Source organism: Lampris incognitus, chromosome 8 (genome assembly GCF_029633865.1).
Source record: "Lampris incognitus isolate fLamInc1 chromosome 8, fLamInc1.hap2, whole genome shotgun sequence".
NCBI lineage: Eukaryota > Metazoa > Chordata > Actinopteri > Lampriformes > Lampridae > Lampris > Lampris incognitus.
In genome coordinates, this window is record NC_079218.1 from 19,720,520 (window position 1) to 19,739,920 (window position 19,401).

At 44.8% G+C, this 19,401-nt stretch overlaps 1 protein-coding gene across 1 annotated transcript in view; it reads left to right on the plus strand.

Moving 5' to 3' along the window:
* Positions 1–19,401, plus strand: part of LOC130116832 (pro-neuregulin-2, membrane-bound isoform-like) — a 95,994-nt gene that overhangs the window by 37,504 nt on the left and 39,089 nt on the right. Inside the window, exons 3-4 of the mRNA XM_056284898.1 lie at positions 4,831–4,993; positions 5,741–5,859. Coding sequence (XP_056140873.1) covers positions 4,831–4,993; positions 5,741–5,859 — 282 coding nt within the window. The remainder of the gene's footprint in view (positions 1–4,830; positions 4,994–5,740; positions 5,860–19,401) is intronic.

Genomic DNA, 19,401 nt, shown 5'->3' on the forward strand with positions numbered 1-19,401 from the left:
CCATGCATATCTCTTGGCAAAGGTGCAGACTTGAATCATGTGATTTCAGATTTGACAAAACTGATTAAGACTTGCAGCCCAGCTCTGACTTTACAGCACCAACGATTCATGAATTCACTTGGGCTTGAGCCCTCTGACTTGAAAGTGCTCATACCTTCTCCAAGCCCAAAGGTAAAATGCTTTTAGATCTTGTGCAGCCAATCAGCTCTTAATTTCCATAATTAATTATCCACTTTCACTCCGTCCTTAACAAAACAAATTTTTAAAGCATTCGTGATTTGCATAGATTTAGTATATCAACTATTACTCTGTTGTTAAAATGTTAAATTGGCATTAAATTATTTTTTTTTGGAGGGGGGGATTTCCCCCTCCTTTTTCTCCCTAATTGTATCCGGCCAATTACCCTACTCTTCTAAGCTGTCCCAGTTGCTGCTCCACCGCCTCTACTGATCCAGGGAGGGCTGCAGACTACCACATGCCTCCTCCGATACATGTGGAGTCGCCAGCTGCTTCTTTTCACCTGACAGTGAGGAGTTTCACCAGGGGGACGTAGCACATAGGAGGATTACGCTATTCCCCCAGTTCCCTCTCCTCCCTGAACAGGCGTCCCGACCAACCAGAGGAGGCGCTCGTGCAGCGACCAGGACACATACCCACATCCGGCTTCCCACTCGCAGACAGAGCCAAATTGTGTCTGTAGGGACGCCCGACCAAGCCGGAGGTAACATGGGGATTCAAGCCGGCGATCCCTGTGTTGGTAGGCAACGAAATAGACCACTACGCTACCCAGATGCCCAAATTGGCATCAAATTTGATGCAAAGAGCACAATGTCTTGTTAAGAATTTGAAACTCAAAAGTTTAGGACTTTGGACTTGCTTCTTCTGACTTGGGACTTCAGTACCAAGACTTGAGACTTGAGACTTGGAAAACAGTGACTTGGTCCCACCTCTGTCTCTCAGTGTCCATGTTATATTGAATGAGATTAGATTCATCAGTTGCAGCAGGAATAAAAGGTATCACATTTTGAATATTGTCCCCGCTCCTGGCCTCTGATTAGTCTGTGCCACAAATGAGCAGAGTTGGCATTCGTAATTCCTGTAATGTGTGCTCACTCTATATGATGCTATGACTCCCACCAAATCAAAGTTGCTCCTTGTTACAAACCACATTTCCCATGTAGAGCAATAAAATCTCAAAATTTCAATGATTGACTCCAGAGTGACTGTGGCATAAAGGTCCATTCTGAGGATGAGCACATATCTGTAGGGCTCATCTGCCCCCCTCCATTATTTCTATGGCTCTAGCTCACTATCGGAGAAGCATTATGTGTCTAACCAGCTCAGATGTAATTTTATTCGAGGCACAACGGCAGCAAAAGTGCTTTCTGAACTAAAATTAGACGGTCCCCCGTTGATCCATGCTGTATGTGAGCTATTCTGATTTGACGTTCCACTACCTTTGATTTAACAGACATCAGCGTGGCAATACAACGTGTAAGTCAGAAAGACAGTTCAGATCTACCGAGGCCATCAAACATTTTCTTGACATGTTGTTTCCTTGTACAATCACTTCTCCCTCCCGTATTAGCGGTGGGGAACTGTGTCAGCATTTTAAAACTGAACTTCATTGGCACTCCTTGAATCGGGCAAACTCAAGACTACTTGGAATTAAGAAGGAAACTAACAGAGTCGAGCAGCTTGGAAAACAGGACAAAAACTAAATGAGGGCAACCATCACAGTTCACTGCTGTTAGTGATTAGTCTGACATCACTGTACAAACACTGTAAAAATAACACTAAAATCACACACTTGATAACGATGTTAGAGGTTATCTGACAGGCGCCATCCCCCACAGCCAGAGCTATCATGGATTCCACTGTATGAGGCATTTTCGACTTTGGTCCGAGGGCCAAAAGTGCTTCCTAGCGCAGGTGCCATGTAGCGGGGACAAATAGACAGAACGCATGCTAATATGCAAGGTAGCACATCCGGTTTGGTTTGCTGTTCGGCTATTCAAACTGAGACTTGAGTTGTTGAACATCTCCGAGACCTGTTGCTCGAAGTGAGGGATGTGACCTCCAGATCATCTCAGAGGTATCGGTGCCAGATCAGACTGGGGGTGGGGGGGGTGGGGGTTGGCGGAGAGGAGACTCCATGTCAAGGTGGTGAGGAAACACTGTCAAAGGCATGGAGCGGCGCAAGGCCGTGCACTCACGGGGGGTACTTGGCTCCGGGGTAGACCAGGCCATCTGCTTTTTATCCACATTTACCAGGCTTTAACAGCTTAAAAAGACATCTGCTCTCTGTATGTAAATAATTCTGTTAAATGCAGAGCTGAGTTGGAATCAGAGAAATAAAAAAAATAAAAAACAGCACCAGAGATCTCGACAGAATTAACAGGGAATGGCTCTCACATGACATTCGGTTGTATTTCAAACTACCCTAAGTATGATTTCCCCCTTAATCTAGCCTACAATCCTCATATAGACGTGGTGGGTGCATGAAGTTCTCATCCATCCATTTCTCATTAGGTATGTTGCTGTCCCTCGTATTCAGTTTAAAGTACAATATTTATTCTAGATCGTAAAATAGCTTGAGTCCCTTCCACCCCTTATAAACATTCAGGCTCAAACAAACCCCCCTTGAGCGACAGGTGCATATTGCCAAACATGCCTGAGGAGCAGCCCGTCTTAGCATGGATAAGTAGCCCGGCTATGGGGATGGCTGACTAATAGGGTCGCCACAGCATACACAGATGCAAATGGACTGTAGGTAGACAAACACAATGTCGGTGTTTACTCAACTGCAGGTCGTTATGCTCTGTGTATTGCTTATGTCAGTTGTCCACTTTACACATAGAAGCTTGCTGTTTGCTGTGTGTACCTCCGTCAGTTGAAAGAGAGGGAGCGCATTAGTAATTGTATGATGCATGCTGCCGTCTATTAGAGGTTAAAGCACACAACATCTGGTTGCGTAGCTATCGGCGGGGACTAGGAAACATCCTTCAAGCTTGTCATATGTGTATTGACATGCTGCGAGCCAACGAGGTAGCCTCAGCTGCAAACCTCCTCTCTGCTCTGCCCCCCTTTGCTTTCCTTATATTCAGCACAGGTTTCGGGCGTAAGATTGTACTATATGAGCAATGGAAGCGACTGTTATTTACAGCAGCATCGGCTTCTCTTTCAGTGTTCCCACTGTATCATGTCACGTGGAAATAACACAGTTGTCCTCTCGGTGAATGTGTATTCGGTGGCTGGAAGGAGGAGATGGGTGCAGTCCTGGGGGTGATGGGTGGAGATAGGCTCTGTTTGTTGTGATTCAGATTCCTTATTCACCTCCGTGCCTGCAGGGGGACGACAGTCTTACAAAGTGTACTTTTAATCTTCGCATGACGCTAAAACATTTCACAACAGCAGAGTGGGTTGGTTTCTGATGAGAAGTGGTTACTGCCTCCGAAGTTAACTTGGTGCAAGAGACGGAGACAACAGGCATGAAGACACAAGTCACAGCTGTGGGCTTCATTTGAAAGTGCTCCTGATGAAACATGGTCGAGGCAGTGCTCAGCGTTTCTATCGCAGGTCCAAAGACTAACTGTCGCGACTGTCGTTTGCTATTGTTTAGTGCTGTTCTGAAATGAAATACATGCAAATACAAGCATGTTTTTTTTCTCTATACTGCCTCTACCAGGTCAAGGAACTAGGCCAACCTCTCAAAAAGGAGGACAACTTGGGGATAATTTTGGTGCACCTTCATTTCAACGCGTTTAATTGAAGTGGCTACCTGCGTAATCCTCATTTTGCCAGCGGCTAAAATAATGAGCTGGTGTATCTGTAAGGCCATCTAGCCCCCCTCCCCCTTTTTTATTTTTACATGTTTAACACAAAAGACAAGCAATGTCGTTATTGTGAGAGGAGCCTTTGCAGTTTATTTGAAGAAAAATAAAAGTTTATTTGAAAAATGGATGTGTGTGTCAGAGGGAGACGGAGGGGAGAGCGGGGGTGGTTTGGGGGGTCATTTTGGCCTGTCTCTCATTGACCCCTGTTCACCTCTCCTCTCTTGCCCTGCCCCGGAGGAGTCTTCTGCTAAACGTGTGGAACCAGTTTACTTACTCTCAGCCAGCCCGCCAAGGCTCTTTTTTCCCACCCCGCATCCAAAACATAGCACAAACAAATACTTTTTTCTCATTTAAGTGGAGTTTCGAGTCATTTGCGCCAAAGACGCGAGCGAGTTTTTGGAAACGGGTTACTATGGCAGTCATCTCACGAAGCCGTTTTTTTCTTTTTCTTTTGGATATTTATATTGTTTCCCGTCCAATTACCCCACTCTTCCGAGCCAGCGACCAGGACACATACCCACATCAGGCTTCCCACCCACCCGACCAAGCTGGAGGTAACACGGGGATTCGAACCGGCGATCCCTGTGTTGGTAGGCAACGGAATAGACCGCTACACTACCCGGACGCCTTCGAAGCCGTTTTTGAATGTAGATTTGCCTGGTGGATTTTTAGGAATTGCAGCTTTTGTTTTCTAGAGGCAACAACGACACTGTGTGTGTGTGTGTGGGGGGGTGCTGTTTATTAGGCTGAGGTGGAGCTGATCATGCCTCAGGTGACCCCCGTCAGGGCACATGAGAGAGTTGCTAGTTCGGTCCGTAGAGGCGCAGTTTGGCAGTATGGCTCACTGTAGTGTCTGTCGTGTTCAATCTCACTCTGTCTCCCGGTTCCACAAACACATCTACGGTATAGAAATCACAGCAAACAACTTTACACACAATGTCAGTGGTAAATGGTAACATCAATGTTTTCTTCTCTCTCTCTCTCTTTCTAACAGCTGCTCCAAAGCTGAAACCGATGAAGAATCCATTAATGGTGGACGAGGGGAGCAGGCTCACAGTTAAATGTGAGGCCACGGGGAACCCTGTTCCGACCTACAGATGGTTCAAAGATGGCAGCGAGCTCAAGAAAAGCAAAAAGATCAAAATAAAGAGCGGCCAGTGAGTACAAGGCACCTGGAAACACAGCAGACCCATGTCATCCGTGTGACCGCCGGTTATAACAAGTAGCCCTTCATAAGATGGGGGTTTGACCCACGCTAACGTTGTGTCCAGATGAACCGATTCAACTTTCTGTGATTTCCTCACCCGGATCACTGAGCATGCATAAGGACAGGTTGACCCTTGGTTTTAAACATACCAATTTAGAGATTAACTGATCTCTTGGTTTTATGGATGTTTTGCACAGTCTTAAGTCTTACCATTATTTTCACTTGGAGTCAATGTATTTGTTTGTTTATTCACCAGTCAACCAATAAATTTGTTGATAAACGAGTCTAATAGAGGAAAATACTAGACATAGATTTCATGGTAGCCTAAAGGAACCCATAGCCTCTCTGTGCATTTAGTCAACAGTTTAGTGATAAATTCTTCAACTGGTGGCGGTATACTGACAGGAACTATGAAGCTGCAAGGCTTGGTCACACGGTCACATTTTAAGTCATCATTCATCTTCAAAATTGCCACAGAATACCAAACTTTGCATCCCACTTAAAACTGGGGACTGTGACTTGCTGGCGCCTTCTCTGTCCCCATGGTTCCCCTGGTTGTGTTTCCATGCTGTTTCCTCCGTTCCCCGATTCCCCTGACTCAGTTTCGTGTGTGTGTGTGTGTGTGTGTGTGTGTGTGTGTGTGTGTGTGTGTGTGTGTGTGTGCGTGTGCGTGTGTGTGTTGTGTCGTGTTCCACAGGAGAAACTCCAGAGTCCAGATCAGCAGAGCAAAACTGGAGGACTCTGGGAATTACACATGTGTGGTGGAGAACCTGCTGGGGAAGAACAACGCCACTGGCTCTGTTTATGTCCAAAGCAGTGAGTATTGAGTCCAAGTCTAAGTGCCACTATATTTACTGGCATTATTAATGTTTTGGCTGTTCTCCAAAGGAAATACAAAGGAACATTACAAAAAGGCAGGCAACTGTTGCAATATGCTTTAACAGCAGCTGTCCGCATATTTGGGTTTGCTCATTTATCAGTGGAACAGTAGACCGAGGTCTTTCTCACAGTTTGAGCTGAGTTCTGTTTGTTGGCAGAGAGTGAAATCGCACAAAATTAGACATGCACATTCTCATTGACCTGCAAGTGCACACGGTACCAGAAGTAGCATGCAGACTAAGGGCCCTATTTTTGTGAATCAAAGGGCGCAGCTCAAAGAGCAGTCAACTTCATAGTGTGTGCAGTGCACGACAGGGCGCGGTGAGCGCACTGTTATTATTTTTGTGGCGGAAGTGCGCGCCATATCTGCAGCACATTTGGGAATGGGGAGGAATATGCCATCAGTGGGTGTGACAGGGGCTGGTGTGGAATGAACCAGTCAAATATTGTTGTGCAGCACGCATCCCCTTTAAAAGGAATGCGTGCTGCACTAGCGCGATCTGACAGTTTGGTGATGGAAGCAAGAGAGCGCGGTACGAAGCTTTCCACACCCAGAAAAGGTTCCCCCAGAGAGAAAACTGATGGCATTTTGCAAGAAGTGCAGAGTCGCCTGGAAAATCAGAACCAGATTTTATTTAGATAGGTGTGTGTCTTCCTCAAACTCGGGTCCTCTATCAAAGGCCTGGGAGTTTGAGGGTATTGTGCAGTAGCTTAGCTGTTCCTAGGACTGCACTGTTCTGGACAGAGACCTCAGATGTTCTTCCTGGAATCTGATGGAGCCATTCTCCCAGTTTTTTTGTTTTTTTGGGGGGGGGGGTCACAGCCCCTAGTGCTCCTATTACCACTGGGACTACTGTGGATTTAACCTTCTACATGCGATCTAGTTCTTCCCTCAGCCCTTGGTATTTCTCTAGCTTCTCATGCTCTTTCTTCCTGATGTTGTCATCACCCGGGATTGCTACACCAATCACTACTGCTGTCTTCTGTTCCTTGACGACCACCACAATGCCAAGCAGGTGCTGGCTAACCAACCAGACAGTCTAGAACTTGAAGTCCCACAGGATCTCAGCTATGCCATTCTTAACCACCTTTGGCGGTGTCTCAAATTTGGACTTGGGGACCTCCAGTCTGTACTACAGATATTCATGCCTTATAGTGTATCGATATTCATACACTGTTCATTAAGCCTTTCAGGAAGTGGAAACCTATGCCTATATGGAAATACATAGGTATATTTGGGTGCACCTCCATCAACTAAAGTGATGTAAATGGCAGAAAAATCAACTGCGCCTTGCATCATGTGCCAAGCACTGTTGAGGCGGCAGATGGGGTAAATTGTGGTCATTCTTGACATCAGAATTGCCGCAGGATTGACAATAATGCACCTCCTACCGTGCCTCTCCTCCCACTTCAGCGCACAGCAAACTAGCAGGCCAGCGACTAAGCAACGGGCAGAGAGAATGTGTAGAGAGAAAGTGAATGCACCTCAGGAAAAGACCACCTCGTCGGCGTAAATCCACAAAAGCCTGTACAAAAATAGGGCCCTTAAACATATCGCAAAGCAGAGAGAAATTTGTCAAACATGTCTGAATCTGGATAATGTTGTTGAAATTAAACAAAGGGGGGCTGTGTGTGTGTGTGTGTGTGTGTGCGCGCGCGTGCGTGCATGTGCTTTGATGAAAGAGTGTGTTAGATGGAAGAATTTGGATAACAGCTGCTTCTGAGTTTGTGGGGTGGTGAGTCTGTATATTTGCAGCGCGGGTCATGGGTTTGCGAAGGCGCTGGGTAATTTGTTGTCTCAGCGGAGTAAGCCAGCATGAAAACTGGGAGGACCTCAGAGAACAAGTTAAATTCATGCAAATCTGCTCGCACCCCTTCTAAAGGAAGGGCTTGATGGTGGCTGGTGTTAGGCAGTTAAAGAAATACTCAGTGGGTTCTCTTGTGAACACAATCCAGTTGAGTGCACTTGTTGAAAGTGGCCGGTGTACTGTAGATGGCTGGTAGGTATGCCGCTGAGCAGAACCTCTGATGCTGAGGAAGTACAGCTTCCTAATGAAAGCTTCCCCCTTGTTTCCAAGGAGTTTTTCTGGCTGCTTCATTTTCCATGAATGTGAAGAATACAGCCCTTACTTCCTGGTTTATCGCTGCCTTCAGTGGGCTGCATCAAAACAGGCCACATTTCAGACGAAAATGCAAGTAGCGATGCTACATACAGCTGTTGTAGTGAATGCTACCAAACAGCATATAAAGAGAGTGATTCGCAGATTGTGCGCCAGTTACGTAGCTGGTGTGTATTTTTCCACAGCATTTCAGAGATACGCAGAAGACTGCTCTGTATCATGGCTGCTATGCTGCGTTATCACTAGAACGTATCGACATAATGTTGAAAATCATGATTGTTTCCCTATAGGCTTATTGAATTATGTCTCAAGATTGATTTTTCTCAGCAGTTAGAGGAATGAGGTGTCTATAGTTTGGGATGGTGTGTGTTTCTTTTCAATTTTAAAAAAATTTCATAGCCTCCATAATTTTTTTTAACCTAAAGCTATGTGCATGGAATGTAGTCTTTTTTCTAGTGCTGGGTGCTATTTCTTGTCAGATGTGTACTATATCTAGCTGTCTCTGCACTATGGAGAGCTGCTGTCACAGATTTTCATCAGATATAAATCAGCGTCTTCCTGCTGTTTCTTTCTTACATTAATGGAAACCAGAAATAGTATGCAGCCAGTGACAGCTCCTTGTGCCACACCACGCAAGAGTTACTCTTATTCAGACTGCACACCACAGCAGCAAATCTGTTGTTTGTGGTTTCCGATGAAATCACAAATATATAGGAGGGAACAACCCATGCAACACTCCCCCCATACATGATCAAACTTTTAAGGATGCTAGTGTAGCAGTGGGCCCAACCTAGTCAGAAAATTGTCTAAAGTCAGTGGCTACCATTGGGATGATAGAGTTGATGGAGATAAAGTCAACCAAACAGATGTGGGCATATGTGGTAGATCTGCCTGTCAGACTCCCAAGCTGTCTGGGATTAAGTGAGATGTTCTTGTACTCCCACTGGAGGGCAAATCTTTTGGCATTCTTCACAAATGAAGGAAATGATTCTTAACTGGTCTATGTGGGCTTTTTTTTTGTTGGTAGAAGTAGATAATCGCTGCCTCTTTTTATTTCCTCAAAACGTTAAACCTCTTTAAAGGGGAGTTTTAGGACATGGCATGGGGAGCTCTGATCTCGTAAGCATGTTCTCTGAGTATCCTGCAGGAGATTAGGTCTGGGCTGGGTGCCTTGCTGACCTTGACAGCCTCGCAACTTTTGTAGACGTCCCGCTGTAGGACGGAGGGTGGCTGGTGAGCGGAGGATGAAGATTGGAGCTGAGCGGTCAGTCAGCCTTTCCATGTTCACGCTCCACATACACCGATCCCTGCTTCTTTAATCTACAATTTTCATGACCACCTTGTACGCCAGTGTTCCTGTCTGAGATTTCAATTAGGCAGCCATGTTCGAGTGGTGTTCCTTTTTTAGACGAGGCAACATCACATTGTGTTTCAAAACACAAAAGTGTGTCTGTGGTTCGAATCAAGGCTGAAATAATTCCTCGACTCGCTCCAACATCTCAATTAAAAAAGAAAAGAAATCCTAAAGTAGAATTTTCCTCCACTTGTACTCTATAATATGTCTCTTTGGCCGAGCAGGTAGGAAACTTGGAAGACATCCCAGCACCAAATATCAGAAACTCCCTTACGTTTGGGGTTTCCATATAAAGATAAAAGTGAATATACAGTAGCTGTCTGCATGTACAGCAGAAGTGAAATAGTCTTTCATAGCATGCAAAGCTCTCCTTTCAATGTTCCAACACTTGAAATGGAAGCACACAAGACTTACCCAAGATGCACTGGATGCAAAGTAAGCTACATGCACTTAGCTAGCTCGCTGACTATGTAGTAAAACTACTAGAAACCACACACATAGCTGCAGGCTACATGTAGTGCTGGTTGAATATAAAATTATTGTTGCTTACTCTATTTGTTGAGCGAGCTGGCGCAACTGTCTACATGCGTACACATCAGCAGGCTCGGGGCTCAAGGTCTGTTTGCGATGTCGTCTAAAAAGCAGTCTACCCAGCTTCTTTTGACACGTCTGCTCGTTTCTCTCGGAGGATCTAGTAGCTACGTAGTTATATGCTAGTGTGTGTGATGGGTGGAGCGGAAGTGTTTAGTGGGGAAAGAAAAATGTCTGAATCACTCAGTACATCAAATAAAATGCAAATTGTTTGCGGCACGTAGAGGATTGCAATTTTCAAAATGTAATGCGGTCATTCAAAAACGTAGTCTTGGTAACTGAACATAGTGAACGCTATCGTCTTCCTCGTGTGACCTGTCCTCTCTTGCGTGTGCATAGTTTTTCCCCTGGAAGAGACTAGATTCTGTTTCTGTTTTGTCAATCCAATAGTTTATACAAGTCTACGCCTACCTAGCTTTTCTTTACTGATTACTCAATTAATCATCCAACTTATTTGCAGAAAACTTGCTTACCAAAATAATCAATAGTTTGCAGCCCAGGTTTAGATGTGCTTGCTTAATTGCCAACGAACAATGGTGCTGAGAAGATGTCATCGATTGATAAATTCCACATAATTTTGCCTTACCTTTTTATTTCCTGACACCTGGAAAACTTGAATTATATTTCTACTTTCACAATTTTCAATCTGCATGGCTTATGGTTACACTGGCTTGTGTATCCAGTATTTTTATGAAGTTGTTTTTTTAAGTGATTGTGCAATATTTAAAGGCCCAGTTGACATATATGACAGTTATCAGCAAATCACTGAATAAATATAAGCACTGAGAGATTGGCATGTTTAATGACAACTTCAGCATGTGCTTGCATTAAATCACATTTCCCTGAGCTGCTGGAAAAAGACAGGGCAACTCTGTTGGTACCACCTGGTCACTTGAGTGCTGATTGTACACCTACCTATCCATGAAGCCTGTGGACTATGATCAGGATCATACTAACTGCCAAGTACGAGAACATACAAGCAATTTGTCTTGGTATGTTGGTGCAAGAGGGAAAAATTAACAGTAAATGGTAAATATAAAAGTGAGAAAGAATGCCATAAGGTGCAATCAGCACTGAGTTGAACATGAGACTACGTGCCAGCCCCCCATGCTCGGCACTGGGGGGCCGGAGCTGTAGTTGCAAAATTTTCAATGAGAATTTGAAGTTATTTACAACTATAACTAACGTTATAACTAACGTTGCTGCACAATTGTGCCTATTTGTGCACACGTGCCGTGTGTATGTGTGCACGTGTGTATGCATGAAAAGTACTCTTCACAAGTTCCTCAGGATGTGAATGTGTGCCTGTCTGTCAGTGAAGACATTTCCTCAAATTTCTTCCCCTGCTTTCTCAAAACAATGGCATCGCTGTCTTTCCTTTCTTGTTCCCAGATGAGTGATTACTGTACAGAAATGTGTGTGTTTTGTGTGTGTGTGTGTGTGGATATGAGTTTGTTCACTTTTCAAAAGACAAGTCCCATTGTGTTAGTTACAACGACAAGCCTAATTCTGCCATGCTCCAGGGTAGAAGGCAAGACAGGGCGAAACAGGGGTGGTATGTCCATAGGCTGGGGGAGGGGCTCATTCAGACTACATCAGTAAAAAGAAATGGCAGCAAACAGTGCACGGTGTCTCATTTAGAGAACACTGCATGGGTACGGCTCCAACTACCAGATATGGGATGAGAGGTTCTGTTGGTTAATATTTGCTGTATTGTATAAAAGGACTCTCAGTATCGCTCCTTCGATCTCTTCTTGCTTGGCAGGCAGGGGTAGAAATGTTTGCAAAAAAACACAGATGTGTTTCTCCTTGTTTTACCAGAGGACACATGATTAATTTGAGCCAAGAGCTGCTTTTTCATCTTGCAGTCAAAAGAGGACTGGCTATTGTGGTGAAGGTCTGCAATGGAGCACGCTTGCCTGCTGCAGTATGTTGCCGAAGCAGTATGTAGCCGCAGTATTGTCAGAGTATGTGTGTCTTCTGGGGGGGGGGGGGGGGGGGGAGAGCGAGCGAGCGAGAGAGCGAGAGAGAGAGAGAGAGCGAGAGAGAGGGAGAGTGAGAGCGAGGGAAGGGGAGAGGGTGGGTACAAATGTAGATGGACATCAGCGAGAGAGAGAGCGAGAGAGCGAGAGAGCGAGTATGTGTATAGGGGAAAACAGAGAATTAGAGAATGCATGACAGAAAGCATATGGTGACGCAGGGAAAGATGGGGATAGAGACAGATATAGAAAGAGAGAGAGAGAGAGAGAGAGAGCACAAGAGGGAGAGGGGGAGAGGGAGAGAAGTAAGTATAAGGAGAATGGGGGGGGGTCCTACTGGGTTGCAGAGGACACTCTTGCGCTCATTTCAACAAGCAGTTTGGGCTCGCTAGCTTTGTCCACAGCGGCAACGCCGAGGTTTTTTATCATTACTGTCCTCCACGAGCAGTCAGGTGGTGGGACACCCAGTCTTTTTCTGATGGCGTTGTACTGACAGACATGTTTTTTTTTAAGGCACGCTGACATGGAAACACACACACACACACACAGACACACACACACACACACACACACAGAGAAAAGCATAGCTCCTCCGTAATAGGATAATTCTATGCGGTGCGGTCGCAGTCATCAATAATCTTGTCTCTCGTTTTTGACTCGGTGAGAGTGAGACCCGTAAAACCCTTCCCCGCTAGAGTACGGGTCATAAAAACAAATGGTAAGAAAGACAAACAGCTCCCAGGCAATGGAGCATCCCCTCTTCTCCTCGGCAGAGGTGCAGCCCAGCACATGGCTGCCTCTGACCACTGTCTGCTCTGACGAGAGGCAGGCTCTGGGACACCATCACTCAGCCCCACCACATGGCCAACACAGGCCACCACAACCTCGCTCACAGAAGCCTCTTCCTGTGCCAGCCTGTGGCCTCCTACTCTGTGTGTGTGTGTGTGTGTGTGTGTATTGGGGGTTTTAGGGGTCGGGGAGGGGTGTGGGGTGCGTGATGTGTGGGGGGGCAGTATGTGTGTGGGGATCAAAGGGCACACAGTGGGAGTAGCTTCACAACGCCCCCCCCTCGTCTTCTTCTTTTAAGACCAAATAGGCTAAATTGATTTCCCTTTTCACTTGCTTTCACTTGCGGCAGCTTTGTTGTTGTCCCCCCCCCCCCCTAGTTTCGGAACGCTATGAAGCTTACCGTTTAAGAGCCATTACCCTTTGTTCTTCCATGTACTGTCTATGAATCACCGCAGAGCAATTCGGTGAGTTTGAACGTACCCACGTTTGACATGCATTGCAGCAATTAGACAAGGAGTGCCCTTCCAACCTGACGCACAACCCTGGATGCGTGAGGAAATCGGAGTTGACGAATCATTCCTCACACCCGGAGTGCTCCCTCGATCCCGTCCAGATCTGGTCGAGTGGCAGACGGTCTCGAAGGCGAGGACTGCACCGCGAGGAGGCAAAACTCAAGTTCCTTCAGCTGATACTTCAGCGAGTATAGCTGGCCATTATTCAGACCGGCTGCCTCGTATCATAATTAGTGTAGATGGGGAAACACAACAGCCAGTATGAGAAGCACGGTGAGCAAATGCCTTTGTTTGGGAAAAAAAAAAGAAGAAAAAAACCCCAAAATAACAGCAACTGTGTGCCGGGCAAAACTTAGACTCAAAGTGAACTCATGCATTTTTAAACAGGCAGTACAGGGTGGCGCGGTGCCAGCTATGCAGTTTGCCAATAATATTGACTAGTTGGCCGTGTGTGGGGATTATACTCATGTCACTTGGTTTTATCAGTTGAAAAGAAATGCACACTGTCAGCTGATAAAGTGCCAGTTATAATTATTCAGCACAGATGGTCGGATGTTCTGCTGAGTTGAACATTTTTTCCCCCCCCTGCCTTCAGACTACTTACTTAACACTCCTTACTCCCTTCGGAGTATTGGCCCGCATTTGGGCTGTTTTGGAAATTTGGTACATAGATCAAACGGTCCGGTGCTCCAAACTCGACGTTGTAGTTTGGCTCCTGCAGGCTCCTCCTCGCATTTGCAGATCTTCCTCATCGTGTCTTTGTCCGAGAGAGTCGTCGTGCCGGCCTAAGTGCCGGGCCCGTGTGCAGAATGCGATACGCATATGAAAGAGCCTATCACTGTTTGCTGGTCTGGGATATCGTGGTTCTGTAACAAATGCTCCTGTTTCCAGGGTGCTGGTATTAATGTCTTGCCCAACCCCCAACTTTGAGCATAAGCGACCATTTGTTGTGCATTTGGTCTGACCTCCACCCTGTAATCAGTCTGGAATGGTTAGACCTGCTGGCCTTCTGCAGAACAGTGTACTACACTATTTACTATTGTTGTACAGAGGTTTTTTCTTTTTTTTCTTTTTTGAAGCCAAGTTTGATGGAGCAATGCAAGAGAAAGTTTGCTTTGCTCCATGGCTTAAGGGCTCCCATTCTTTTTCTTGCTGCTGTGTTGTGACAAGAGCTTGTGAGGCAGCCATGTGTCCACAGGCTGCAGGTCACATCCTTAGGGGGTGCTGTGCACAGCCCCACAGAGAGAGTGTGTGAGCGTCCAGGAATGTGTTGATGGAAATCACAGCTGAACATATGATTGCTCCAACCACGGCAGTCACGCTGAGGTTCACCAGCAAAATGAACACACACACACATACACACGTGCACATGCACATGCACACACGCACACATGCAAACATGCACAAATCGATGCACACAGAAATGCAGATTTCATTTCATACCAGAGTCCAATTTTCATGCAAAAAAAAAAAATCTTCACATTGTGACTAATTGATGACTCCTTCATCCCTATTTACTGCACAGTTAGACACTTGCACCCCTGTTTGCCCAAAGAGAGGCCATTGACATACTTGGGTCAGTTTATAAGATCACAAAAGTTTTCCGTTGTGCTGTTCGTCCATTTTAACCCCCGTGCCTCCCACTTTGGAGTCTCGGCGGCTGGTAACGGATCTCAAAACAGCTTGCGTCCTCTCATCCCGTAGATGCAAAACAGGGCTCAATCCTGTTGACAGGGCAGCCCGTTGCGAAAAAGCTAAATTTACTCTGATGTCTCCGCAGGCTCAAGTAGGCGATCGTAACCTTGTGACAAGGGGCAATCTCCTGCCATAAAAACCTCTTGATGCTGACCATGAACGCACCGCTGCTGGGAAGGGGTGGACTTGTGATGTTCGGATATTTCGTGACGTTTGGTGTTGCTCGGATATTATCCCGGGTTCCAGTGTGGACCATGGAAATGCTCCCTAAGCCTTTGTAGCCTGCTTAGGTATGCCAGCGTAGCCACGAATAGCCGAAAGCCCTTCCATTATTTCACACCTAAGACGAAGTGAGAAAACAACTGAAAGTTACGTGACGCTGATGTCCAACAAGACACGGTACATTGAATACACACTGATTAAGAGTAAGAGCTGAATATAACGCTTGGATGTCTTGCGTTAACCTTAGTATATAAGCGAGGGATGTACATCTAAGGACAGAGTTGACTGTCAAGATGGGTAAATTGGGAAAACCATAAAGAAACATGAAAAAATGTGTAAAAGTAGTTGAGTCCCTGTGTAAAGTTGTTGCACAGTTCGTAGTGTAACTTAAGATACAAGTGACGTAAATGAAGTTTTAGCTACAATAGGGGACTCTGAAGATGGCGTATTTCAGAGACGCACCATTTAACGTGATGGAAAGCCTACTGCAGTTACGCATTTGCATGTGCGAATCGTTCAACAAACCACCGCAAACATGTATTTGCGTTGCATCACAGCGTCGAGTTCATCCGGGACGCTGTCCAGTTAAAGCTCGTCGTTATGAAGAGGACACATATGCTTGGGTCAGAGACTGTACCGGCCTCCTAAGGAGTTGGATTTTTTTTATTATTATTATTATTGTGGCCCAAGCTAACCCATTTTCCAAGATTAATTTGAATAATGGATCCATCCCATAATTGTTGTTTGTGGTAGTAAGTAGTAGATGCATGAATTAATACTTTCTTTGACAGAAAAAAAACTGTTGGCTGGAGTATAAGAACTGCTATTGCCATGATATAATTAAATTACAACCTTATCTTAGCATTTAGGAGGAAATTAGGATTTTGGGGGGGGGGGTTTCCCCTCTTTAGAATATTTTTTTTGCTAATACAAATGCGAAAATACAAAATGCTAAAAAGCTATAAAGCATTTTTTGTTTCTAAGTTGTATAAAATTGTTGTATTGTTAAACTAGTGCATCACAGCCCTACTTGTGCATGTTTTTATAATAATAACAATAATAATAATAACAATAACAATAAAACTTATATAGTGCTTTTCTAACACTCAAAGTCGCTTTACAATAAATGGGGTGAAAGAAGACAACAGATGAACATAACACAGAAATACAGGGGTTGAGGGGAAGGGGGCGCTACGAGAGGGAGAAGCGGCAGCCACACACGACGCCAGCAGTACTCTCCCACTTAGACACACACACAAGGGCAAGAAAACCAAAACAAAAAAATATATAGACTATATTAGGATCCTTTTAAATCCCACCTTATTTTCCATTTGCAAGTCACTGTGGGTCATCATGTGGTACAGAGTTTTTAGTTGTTGAGAAAAAGGTGAAAAACAAGCTGTTATAAAGTGCCTCGAGTCACACAACATGACACGTTGACCTTTTGACTTTGAAACCATTAACCCGAGATGACTTCCAGAGTGACTTGATTATAAAGTTAAGCATTACAGCGGAGTCAAATACAAATACAGCTGTGCTGCATGAAAATACGCCTTTTCTTTTTTTCTCCTTTTACCCACTTACAGCCCCCTTCTTTTTCCCCCCCTGTTAAGGTCCCAACATGTATTCCTGCGTAAATGAAGCGGTTCTGGTATTAACTAAATAAACATCCTTCCCTCAGCTGCCTCTGTTTTTCCCCTTAACGTGGGTAGTTACAGCAAAACACAACTCATTCCCCCTAACAGAGACAAGATAAACTCCACTCGAGCGATGCCCAGAAGTCATCACAGCTGCTGCAGCTGGATGAACCTAAGGTTACCCGTGAGACCCTCAGTGGCATTGATCAGCGCGGACGAGAAACGGCGCCCGCGTCGGAGCCCAGCACACACTCGCACATGTGTCTCTATATTTATGGTCCGCTACGGCACCGCTTGTCACGGTCCTCGGACCAACCCCGCCGTACCATTAGTCATACACACTTTTTCAAAATTAGGGTCAGTTTTGGAGTCTGGACATGCTTTTACTCCGCGGTGGCTGTCCGCACCAGTCTCAGACTGTGAGTGAATTCTGTCAGCTTTTGGGTTGGGCCATCCATCCATGCATCCATTATCCAAGCCGCTTATTCCAATTGGGGTCGCGAGATGCTGGAGCCTATCCCAGCAGTCATTGGGTGGCAGGTGAGGAGACACCCTGAACAGGTCGCCAGTCCAACACAGGGCCGACACATTCACACCTTGGAACAAATTATAATTATTATTTAGGTTTTTTTTGGGGGGGGGGTTGGTCCATAAAACCTGAATTCCACTCATGGTCTTCCTATACTGGATTTTAAAAAAAATGGTCAGACAAGGCAAGGCAAGTTTATTTGTATAGCACATTTCAACGATGGGGTAAGTATGATATGGGAGATAGTCACATGACAGTGTTTATTCGCAGGCGTGGCATGTGGTTTTAGACTGTTACTGAGTGATTGCTGGATGCATGAATGTTTACCGCCTCAAGTGAACCATGATGGAGGCAATTGCTCCAAGATGCCCTCGGCGTTTTGTGATTTAAAACAGCCTCACATATACCCGTCAAAGCATGTATTAAATCACAACAAGTTGGAGTCACATTGATAAGAACTGTCCAAACTCCCCCGGTTGTGCACATTATTCAAAATGTGTAGCAATGCAAATTTGCAAAATTGTAGGAAAACGTAACAACAGTCAAAAAAAATTTTTTTTTTCCTTTCAGGATTAAAGTGTGGAAAATATGACATTAGCACCGGCTTACATGGGCTTGTGAAATGTAACATAGTTTGTGTGGTAATGATATTGGGCAATGTTTTATGTGAGCTCATAACACCTGAGTAAGTACTCTATAACTGCTCCAAGCAACATTTATGAGCACTGATTGAACTCGTATTTTTCCTTTTTCCATTTGATGTTGATACAGTGTGGTATGTCAGTTGTGACACAACAATGGGACATTGCCGTGTGTATTGAGCAATTCTCTGGCTCTGGTAGTCATACGCGAGCGTAGCAAACTAGTCTCCATAGAAAAAGACTGCTTTTGTTCTTGGTCTATGTCATCCCCTCAGAGGTTCGATTGGTTGGAATAGATAACGCATCCCAGCGCACTGATATTTTAACAACTAATAGTTTATTCGACACAGACCACGCGTATTACGAATGAATGGCCTAGCAATGTTTGAGAAGAGTCAACTGTTGAATCCTTGCCACCTTAATAGACAATATATTCACTAACATTATAGAAGGCAACACAGAGAGCGGGCTTTTGATAAATGACATCAGTGATCATCTATCAGTTTTTACTGCCTATTACTGCCATTTTAATGATGATAATAATAATAATAATACATATTATCTGTGGACGCCTTTCAGAGCACTCAAGGACACCTTACAGAACACAGTAAAAAACAAGCAGCACTGTATCAGACAGCATACGATCAAAACAAAGCGGGGTAGACAATAAAAAGTTAATACAACAGATAAGTATAAAATCATCATCAACGCAAAACTCAGTGAAGCGTGGATCAGGCTGAATATGCCAGTTTGAAAAGGTACGTTTTGAGATGAGATTTGGAGGTTGAAAGAGAGTCCGTGTTGCAAATGTTGTGTGGGAGAGAGCGAAGCATTTTAGGAAGAACAAAGTTCCCAATAACATTAGATATACAAGAGTAAGAACACAGGACTCCATGAATACCTTTAAAGATGAGTTACTAACATATAACTGGAGTATAGTATACAGAGAAAAAGACAATGTTAAAGCTTACGTTTCATTCCTAAGGAGATCATTAGCAAAGGCTGTTGAATATTTCTGGCGGGAGATTTATTGCCAGTTTACAAGTTGTACTAGTTACTTACATTGGTAGCAAATAGCTGGTTATGACCTCCCTCGGTTTGCATCCTTTCCAGTCTTATGTATATAAACAGGGCTTAAGATGATACCTTTTACACTTTCAACAAATAATGTGCATATTTTTTCACTAACACTAAAATGATGTGATGAGTCAGTTAGCTAAAACGCTGGCTCTTTGTACACTGGAAGCCGTGGTGCAAGTTGGTGTATTTGCTGCAGCGCCGCATGTCAAAGCAAGCAGCTGTGAGACTTGAAAAACGAGAGTGAAGCGAGTCGAGGTGGACAAGAGCTACGACGGTGAGCGAGACTGGGTTTTAAATTTCCCCAGTGTTAGAGACAAAACCTAACATTTT